We start from the raw sequence: 9,643 nt of genomic DNA, 5'->3' as shown, positions 1-9,643 counted from the left end.
GGGGGGGGGCCGGGCAGGGCCGGGGGGGGGACCCGGGCCACTCACCTCCGCCGCCCGGCTCCGCTCAGCCGGGGCCCGGCTCCCGCCGCATCCCCGCCGCCGCCGCCGCCAACTTGGGCGCTCCGGCAACAAAAGGGGCCGCCGGAGGCGCCGCCGCGCCGCGGCCAATGGCAGGCGTCGTGACAGGCGGCCACCGCCCCGCCGGCCAATGGGGGCCGCGCTTGCATTGCGGGCGGGGCCCCTGCCCCAGTGCTCCGGCCCCGGCTCCGGGCGCGGCCCCGGCGCGGAGCCCCCCCGGGGGGATCGGGGGGGGGGGGGAAGCGGCCCGAGGGGACCCGGACCCCCGGCACGAGCCCGGACCCGGCTCGGCCAGGAGGTGCGGGCAGAGAGCCAGGATAGTTGAGGGGGGCGCTGCAGGGGCTCCCCCGGCGTTGCTCCAGGCTCGGGGCTCCCCGGGCAGCGCGGAGATGCGGGGAGGCAGCCGGGGCGCTTCCCAGGTACCCGAGGTGCTCCCCACTTACCCACCGAGCTGCACCCATGTGTGCGAGGGACTGAGAGCAGCCCCGCCACCCCCAGCACCCCCTCAAAGGAAGCTGCAGGCCTGCGGGACGTGCTCCCCCCCTGCAGGACGCAGGTGTTGGGCTCCAGCACTGCCCCCGGCTCATCCCACAGCACCCCCACTTCATGGGGGCACAGGGAAACGCCGTGGGTGCACCCCGGACATGCCCCAGGAAGGCTGCTGTGACCCTCCCAGGACGCTGAGGAAAGGGAAAGAAACCAGCCAGAGTCCACTGGGCTTTTATCATTATTTCTCCTTTGTTACAACAAACCAGAAATGCAGGATTCCATTGGAACTGGAACAGCTCACAGGATGGCCCAACTTAAAACTCCAGGACAGGGGGGAGCAGACCCCTTCTCCATTCCCAAACACACGGGGTCAGTGCAGGCGGCTGCTCTGAGGGCTCGGTTTCGGTTACACGGAGCGGTGACAGCACTGGTGAGCAAATGAACCTGGGACCCCGGGTCGTAACAAGCCAGTTCTGCCACGGCCTGCTGCTTCCCCTGCCCTTAAATGAAACTTCCTGCAGGTACAGAAACCACGGGTGCCATCTGTTCATACACAACACAAAAAGAAATTCAAACTTTAATCTAAAACAAACCCCAAAAAGCCTTCAGCTGGGGAAGGCCTCCGCACTACTGGTTAACAGAACGCTAGCTATCAACAGAGAGGAATTCTGGGTGCAAAACAGCGAGATTGGCAAGTCTACAAGGAGCGCTACGCCTAAAGCTGGCTCAAACTGTTCACCCCGCCGGGAGCCATCGCTTCGGATGGCCTGAACAGAGCTGGGGGCGTGAGCTCGGCCCTGCAGTCACACTTGGGGACGGCACCGGTCCCAAAATGCGACCGCGGCGCCTCGGAGGCACGCGAACACGCGGTCCCAGAACCAAGGAGCGGCGCTCCTCCACGGGGGCGCCACAAGGAACCGCGGCTGGCTGATGTCAGGGGCTGCAGCGCGGCTGTCAGAGTCACCTCTGGAGTAGTTGGGGAGGGGAAAAAAAGGAGAAGATACAAAAAACAATCCGGAAAGGTTCCATACAACACAGAGTATCAAAACGTTAAAGAAACAGGCTAAAGTCTGATTTCCTGGTAGAACAGGGCCGCTCCCTATTCTTGTGGGTCCTTCCAGCACGAATCAGCGTTTCCATGTTTAGCTTATGGGCATTGACATACACACTAACTTCAACGACAAGTCTCTCGCAACCACCTTCAGTCATTTGTTTCTGGGTCTGTCTGAGCCATGTAGGCGTCCAGCTCGGCATCGAGGTGTCCTTTCGTTTTAGACATGTAAGCATCCAACTGGTTGTCCAGCTGCTCCTTGGTCAGCGCCGGGCGTGCCGATCCTCTTCCTCGTCCTCTGCCTCTGCCGCGGCCTCCGAAGCCCCCTCTTCCCCGGCCTGCCATGCCGCGACCTGGCAGAGACGAGACAGCAGTTACGCGCCGCACGCAGACGCGGCCTCGGGGCCTGGCGTCGCTGTGCTGCCCCGGCACAGCCCCGGCCCGGCTGCTCCAGCGCCTCCCCGGGGAGCCAGGCAGCCTCGCCGGAGCTGCCGCCCCTCCTGCCTCCAGCTGCGGGACTGGGGAGGCTCAGCCGTGCCGGCGTGGCTCCCCAGGCTGCTTCGCTTTCAGCCCTGAGACATCTGATCCACAGCCGAGCCCTCGGCTCCCACGGCCACCTGCCCCCTGCCTGCATGCCAGCTCCCACACCACTCCGCGTGCTTTCTCCTTGCTGAGCGCAGCCCGAGGCGCGGCGCCCGCGGGTTTCTGGGACAGGTCCAAGCTCTCAGCCAGGTGGCAACGCCAGCAAACACCACAAGCAAACTTCTACCGAAGCACCTCAGATCCTGGGAGCTTTCAGACCACTTCCGCAGCAGGATGCCCAGGAGAGCACCCTGATCAGAACGAGCAGAAATGAATCGGAAGGCAAAGCTGTCAGGGACAGGCAGGTTCCCAAAGGCTGCTCTGAGACACGCGGTGCTGATCGCCAAGTAACACCAGGCGCGTTCGGCAGAGGTTGTAACCAAAGGTGTCGGAACGTTACCAACCCTGCGGGCAGCAGCTGCCTCCCCATTTCCTCCTGCACTCCCGCTTCACGCTGGTGCCTCTCCTTTGTTGTTGACAAGGGGGAGCTCACTTCCCCGAGACCTGATTCGGTTTCTGACTCTGCATTTAAGGTCACTTTGCTCATGCCAGGGGCAGGAGGAACCTGCTCCCTCATCCACCCCCGGTTTTGCCCCTCGCCCAATTAAAACATCCAGCCTGCTGGTTTCCTGGGCCATTTATCACTTCCTTTTTGAAGCGTGAGGACAGCGTGGCCTTCCTCAGCACGGTCCCAGGTCGCTCAGCGCCTGCGCTACCGAAGGCATCGCTCAGCCAGCGATACCTGCGGGAGGGAACGGCCGGACCCAAAACCCCTCCAGCAGCGCTGACAGTCCGGGATCTGGGTTACGCACGGGGCCTGGCAGAACGATCCAAGCCTTCGTTCAGCACTGTTCTACGCCCAGCTGGGCGTGAAGGGCTCTCGGGCTGCCGGTACCCATGTAAGCTAACCTTAAACGGGGAAGGGAACTCGTGTGTGCCCAGCAGCAGCGCGCTGCCCCCCAGCTTTCTGCGCACTGACCTCTGCCACCAAGTCCACCGCGGCCCATGGCGCCTCTGCCCAGCCCGCCTCTTCCAGGGCCACCGCGACCCCGAAGGCCGCCTCTCCTCAGGCCCATCCTGGGGGACATCCCTCGTCCTCCCCGAAGCATGCTCTGACCTGCAACAGCGACGGAATTCCAGGCAGACAGATTAGGTCCCGGACTGAGCAGAGGAACCGGAGGCGAGCTGTCGGAAGGGCGGCGTTGCTGCGGGCCCAGCCGCCGTACTCACCCCTGAGCGGGAGTCCCCCTCTCAGCAGAGCTCTCGCTCCCCGGCCGCCACGCATGGCTCCTCGTGGCAAACCTCTCTGCCCCATCGAGAGTCCTCTTCCTCCCATGGCTCCGCGAGCGAGGGGTCCCGCCGGACGGCCTAATCGTGCCTGAATGTTGCTTTTACCGAGGCGTTGCTTCAAGCTCTTCTGGAAGGAAAGATTTGGAAGGAACAAAGTCATGCAGCAATCTCTGCCTTGCGACACAAACAGCACGGCAATTGCTTATCGGTCAGGTTTTTTTTTAAAAAACAGAGGGTCAACAGCTCTCTGCAGCACACGGTCACGCTTCAGAGGACAACCAAATCTGCTTCAGGAGGGGTAATTTATGAAGGTCAAACCCAGAACAAAGACCTTTCCTGGAAGCAAGTGTTTGTACAGAGACAACAAAGTTTGCGGATTCAGAAGGAAATATTTTTCTCCATTTTTAGCAGTGCCGCCCGGTCCCAATCAAAGCGGACACTTAATCCCCACGGCAGCCCGCTAATCCTTCTTGGAAGGTTACCGTGAAAGCCTCGGCGCTGCGCAGCAGCCGCCCTGCTGGGGAACACGCCCAGGTGCCTCCGCAGTGCCGGGGCCTGCTGCTACAGCCCCGGCCCGGCCACGCTCCCAGGCCACTGCGACCGCTACGCAGAGCGCCAACTGCCCCGCCTGTTACGGAAACAGAACCGGACCGAAGCACCTGACCCTCACACGGACTGGAGGAGGCACCTTTAGCTGGATTTTAAGGTGAAGTTGGTTTTTTTCCCCCCCTCCTGTGAGTCCCACAGGTCCAACCACCAGAGTCCATCCCACAGAGCTGCTCCGGTCCTGCAAGCCTGCACCAGAGGGGCCGCAGGCACAGCTCGGCTGCTCACGAAGCAGCCGCACAACCGCCAGTTTTACGTCTCGGTGTTTTTAACACGCGCTGGGACCAACCCCGGCTCCACGCAGCAGCCCACAGCTTCTGCTGCAGCCGCCGAACCCTGCAACGGACTGGGAAACAGCGGGAACCTTCAGAGCTGTCTCAAGAGCTCTCAGCCCTCGGGAGGTAAGGTGCAGAGACCAGCAGCGTGCTGCAGCTCCCCAGAGCTGCTTACGCTCGTCAGCTTTATCGATCTCCTCGCCTCAAGCCTGCGGACAGCTGAAATGCTTCCCCTGACAGCAGCCTACTCTGTGGCCGTGGTAAGGTTCGAGTTTCACTGCCTCAGAGCTTATTCCTTCGCCTTTCCGACAGCCGCAGCGGGCTGAGATGTTCGTCTCCCTTCTGCCCAGCCTGGCTGGCAGAAAGGCTCGAGAAAGCGCGTGGACGTTTCGCACCCCGTTACTCCTTGACGGTACCATGAGAGTTTCAGGTAACTGCCGGACTCCGCGCTGACGGCCTGGGAGCGCTCCCTGTCCTGCCCCACCTCAGCGCAGCAGCACCTTGGTCTGCTAGGGCTGTTACCTAAGTGCTCGCCTCGAACCACAGCATGAACGCTGACACTTCCCAGGGGAGGTCTACGTGAAGACTGATGCGGTGGGTACCAACACGAGCCCTGAAAGCTAGCACACACAGAGCCCTGCGGGCGCTCAGAGTACTTCTGTGAAGCACAGGCGAGCCAGCCCCGGAATCAATGCTCCTCAGCACATCCAAACGGATCAGAAAAGCTCCTGGTGATGCCCAGGGAAGTGCCTGTGAAAAGCCCGTCACCACATCAGCTCCCAGAGCAACTCACAGCCTTCGAAGAGCAATCCAACACCAAGCAGGTTTCCAGATTTCCCCATAACGCGCTTCCGCAGCCCTCCCTGGCAGCGCTCAACCCCAGCGGAACGCGAAGCACACCTATTCCTGGCACACGGGTGAAGCTTTTGGCTCAGCTCTTTCCTGCTCTCCTCAATTCAGCAAGCAGAAACTTTACGCTTCCAATCCAGTTTCACTTCCCACTTGTGAAATTCCTAAGGTTTGAGTTTTTTTTTTAAAGCAGAAAGTTCTCCAGGCTGCCATTTCCCGAGCTGCTGTTTAAACGCTCCGGGAGGCTAACTGGCTCCGCAGTCTGTTTTTAAAACAGCTCTCAAGAGATCTGAAGAGGCAGCTGCATTCCTCTTTTTCAGACATTAAGCCCTGAACACGAGCACGTGTGGCAGGTTTAAGTATTCCAGCTATTTAGTGAAGCAGCTCAGCTAACAACTTTCCAGGGCTCTCTCCTGGCGTGCAAGATAACGCAGAGCATTATATTTAACCCCTGCTGCAGGCAAGTCAGGCAGCGCCGCTATTTAATCTCACTGCACAGCTGTGCGGCACCACCCCACAGGTGCCAACCCATGCCCTGTGCACACATTTGAAGCTCCTCTTTTCAGCCTTCCCATCTGAATACAGGTTTTAAGGGTCGCTGAACCCCTTAGCCTGACAAGGAGCAGAGCAGGCCAACCCCTGTTCTGGGCATTGTTTTCCACCACCGCCCCTTTGTAAGCCCACAGCTATGGAGAAGCACGCGGACGGCAGCAGAGGAATCAAAAGCAAGCGTGCTCGCTCAGACCCGAGGCCGTACCGAGAGGATACGCTGCAAATACGCCCCACGACCTACAGCAGCCATCACTGCAATGGGGATAAAGACCGTCTGCGTGAGGAAAACGTAACGCCATTCCTCAAATCCAGGCCCGCAGCCTGGCACAAGAACGCAATCAAGTGCCAGTTTGTTCATCTGGTCCTCGCAGCCAGCTGTCAAGGGAATGCACCGAGAGGGTGGAGCTGGGGACGGGAGCAACCAGCCTGGGCTGGACAGCGAGTGCTGGAAACAACCTGCAGCAACTGTAACTGCAGCTACAGCGCGCGACGAAGAATCTGCAGATCCAGAAACCCAGAATGAGAACATTTCTCTGTAAAAATAGAGAGGAGATATGAACAGCCAGCACAAAAACAACGAGCTCAGTAACATCAACCAGTCAGTTACAAAGTATTACTTCGCTGGAGCGAGGAACAGGATTTTTTCAAGCCCCTTCAAGGTTTCTCGTTTTTAACTTTCAGGAACATTTCTCAAAATCCACCACATCCTGAAAAGCCAGCAGCTGGTGACAGGCGTCACCTGGCCACGCCACAAATCGCCCCTTTCTCTCACCTGTTTGAGCTTCAACGCAGCCTGGACAGAAGGTCTGTTCTCCATCTGCTGGGCCAGTCTTCTGTTTCTGGCACTGGCTAGCTGCTGCTGCTGCTGCATGGTAGCCCGAATATTCACTGGCATCGGCTGTTTGTTCTTCAGCATGTTAGTAAAGCTTCAAGGTCGAATAAAATGGGTGTTTAAATAAAGCTTTATTACATACATTTATTGGCATTTCATGGTTCTCAAGATTGGATCTCCAGATCCCATGAACCTTATGTAAAGAGTGGTACTTAGGGCACACCGTACGTGATTACATATTCCTTGTTTTCCACAAGTGTGCGAGAATCGGAAACTCAGAGGTGATGCTGTATATTAATTGAGAAGTGGTAAAGCTTTAGTCACTGGTTTTAGAAATGGAAGAAGGAATGAAAACAAGCAATAAGCAGAGATGACCATGACAGATGGAAGAGGACATCACGGACACAGAAAAGCCAAGTGAAATCTGACTGCAAAGGCTAAATCAACCCTCAAAGATCCCTGAAACCTGATAAAAACACCACAGGACAGCTTTACAGGAGACATCACCCTGGGGACAAACCGAGATGCCTCTGGCACACCACGGAACTGGTGCCTGCGAGATGCCACCACCTGAGCGCGCTCGCTTACGAGCGGTTTGCTTGGCAGCATTCGTGGTGCGTGGAGAATCTTCTGTCTTTAAGAGCTGTCTCAGAGCACAACACAGCAAGATGGCAAGCGTCCTTAGCAGCAAGCCATCAGCTGTCTACGTGTCCTGGGAGCCACACAAGTTGGAACAGAAAACACGGGTAAGGAACACGGACTGACCAAAACGGAACAGGCCAGCAAGGCTCCCCTGCGCTGCACCTCACCACCTGTCTTCTTCTCGGGAACAAGCTCCAGCCATCGGCTCAGGCTAGCTCTCCCTGCAGCACTTGCCAGAGCAGGAACTGCACACAAACGGCTCCGTTTTTCCCTGGCTCACTGATAGAAATACAGCCAACCAACGAGTGATTAGTAAGGAAGTGAACCGTAACGGTGGCGTCGCTGTTAGCTGCCTGCAGAACTGCAGAAGCACAATGGCATGGAAAAAACGGGAGAATGCTCAACAGAAGAAATAAAGAACTCGGTATCGAGAAAAGAGAGATGGAGATGAAGCAAAGCGTTTGCCTCTTACAAGGCCCAAAACATTGTTAAAGGGCCTTTGGGCTTGTTTAATGGCCTGCTGCATGCCTCTTACAGGCCAGACCACATACACGTGTGTCTGCCTCGGACAAAGCAGCAAGCCTACTGCAGCTCAGGTAACATGCTACCACACCGCAGCGTCAACTATATAAATGTAAAAACATGTGGAAGAAAAAGGGAGGGAGTGAGGTTTCTCTCTGTTGTTATAACACATCCCGCCATATTTACGTGTTGAGAAGTTTAATATTAACTGCTATGGGTAAATTGCTCCAAAACAATTGCCCTTTTAACCTTGCGTACCACATCTGTTGCAGTTTAAGACAGAGGTGCATAGCCATCTGCTTGTTTTACTGAGGTTAAAAGAGGGCAGAAACCACGTTGGTTTTTGGACACCAGACAGTGATAATTAAGTAAAAAAATTTCTTATGAGCTGAAGCTGCTGTTGGCTTCCTCACCGCTCGTTCAGAGACATCTTGGTGGTGCTCTTTAGCACAACCTTCGGTGCTGACTGTGCAGCCATCTTCAGATCAACAGAACCTGCAAAACACGAGAGCCAGGGTTAACCAACAGCACAGGGATCTTGCATTTACTCAGCTAACCACTCAAAAACCTGCACCCCCGCTCCTTTGGTACAGAGAATCAAGAACCGGGCAAATCACTGCTATTTTATGAGCACAGTTCCATTAAGCTTTCTAGGCCACTGCCATGATGCAGCAGGTTTAATACATTACTTAGTCATGTTAACTTAATTCGTACTAAATAGACTTTTTTTTTAGAAAGTGATTTTTTTTTCCTCTGGTAGGAGTAATGCTGCAAAAACACAGCGCATCTGCAGTCAGGGTTTGTTTAGGGCTGCATCTAGTGACGCTGCTGCAGTCCCTAAGCTGTGCGAGCACGGTGGAAACCCCAATTTGGTTTAAGCAGATGATGCCACGGACTTCCCAATTAAGATTCCAAGACTACCCTACAGAAGCCCTACACGCTTTAAAACCATTAAGGCTCCATCTTCCCGTGCCACGTTACAATTGCCACAGCCTGGCCGGGGACGCGCTGTGAACCCCTCGGATTTCTGTTGTCCAACGCTCCGGCAGGCAGCAGGCAAAATGTGGCTGCCCGGCATGGGAGCGTGCCACACGGGTCACAAAAGCAGCACAGGGATTTAAAGCCAGCTGTTACCGACCCTGCGAGCACGGCTCAAGCCGTGGGTGTTTCTGCGGTGATGAGCATCGCTTAAATTACTTAGGAGCGAGCCTGCGACAGAAACAATTCCTCTTTTCTTTTTTTTATAACCGCCATCAAGCCCAACGCCGACTACCGAGCGTTCATCCCCACAATTCCCGGAACAGCGTCCTCCTGGCAGCGCTTTTCAAGCCACCAACGAGTCGCTGAGCTAAAACCCGGCTGCTTTTTTAACAGTTACGCGTTTTTAAGGTCCTTTTTCCCCGTTCCCCCACCACAGCGCGCTGGGCCCGGGGGCCGAGGCCGGGCCCCAACCGCCCCGGGGAGCCCGGCCCCGAGCCTGGGCAGCGGCGGGGCCCGGTTCCCTCAGGGGCAGAGGCCTCGGGGGCCCCCTGAGGGCCCCCTGAGGCCTCCCCCCGGCCCCTTCCCGGGCTCCCCATCCACCCCCTCAGCGCCCCCCACGGCCTCTCACCGAAGCAGGCGGTCGCCAGGTCCCGGTTGTGGCCGGCTATACCCGGCCAGCGGCGGCTGCTCGCAATTCACGGGACTGGGGCTGGCTCCGTCGCCCTCCGCCCGCTCCCGCCGCCCTCCAGCGCCTCAGCGACAAAATGGCGGCCGCGGCCGCAGCGCCCGCCCCCCCCCGCCGCCCAGCCACGAGCCGGCCAAAATGGCGGCGACCACGGCAGCGCAGGCGCGAGGTGCCGCCAGCACAGCGCCCTCCGCCATTGGGCGGGGCAG

The 9,643-nt window shown here is 57.7% G+C and overlaps 2 protein-coding genes across 3 annotated transcripts in view; both read right to left on the bottom strand.

Annotated features, from left to right (window-relative positions):
* LOC118178173 (mothers against decapentaplegic homolog 4-like) overlaps nt 1-147 on the bottom strand; it is a 22,683-nt gene extending 22,536 nt beyond the window's left edge. The window contains exon 1 of the mRNA XM_035346464.1: nt 46-147. The gene's annotated coding sequence lies outside the window, so the exon portion shown is untranslated. The remainder of the gene's footprint in view (nt 1-45) is intronic.
* Nucleotides 148-1,117: 970 nt separating this feature from the next.
* On the bottom strand, nt 1,118-9,567 carry CHTOP (chromatin target of PRMT1). Of its 2 annotated transcripts, none has more exons than XM_035346602.1 (6): nt 9,378-9,567; nt 8,182-8,263; nt 6,545-6,698; nt 3,431-3,614; nt 3,180-3,317; nt 1,118-1,971 (listed from the first exon to the last, which is right to left on the bottom strand). In XM_035346602.1, the coding sequence occupies exons 2-6, from the start codon at nt 8,244-8,246 to the stop codon at nt 1,769-1,771; spliced, it is 744 nt and encodes a 247-aa protein (XP_035202493.1). In that variant the 5' UTR covers nt 8,247-8,263; nt 9,378-9,567; the 3' UTR covers nt 1,118-1,768. The 2 variants fall into 2 exon arrangements, with proteins under 2 accessions (XP_035202493.1, XP_035202492.1); XM_035346601.1 differs by having other exon boundaries at nt 3,431-3,617; nt 9,378-9,566.
* Nucleotides 9,568-9,643: the final 76 nt, after the last annotated feature.

The sequence above is a fragment of the Oxyura jamaicensis genome, chromosome 25, assembly GCF_011077185.1.
Source record: "Oxyura jamaicensis isolate SHBP4307 breed ruddy duck chromosome 25, BPBGC_Ojam_1.0, whole genome shotgun sequence".
NCBI lineage: Eukaryota > Metazoa > Chordata > Aves > Anseriformes > Anatidae > Oxyura > Oxyura jamaicensis.
Note: the sequence above shows the minus strand (reverse complement) of the source record. Positions and strands in the feature narration are given on the sequence as shown.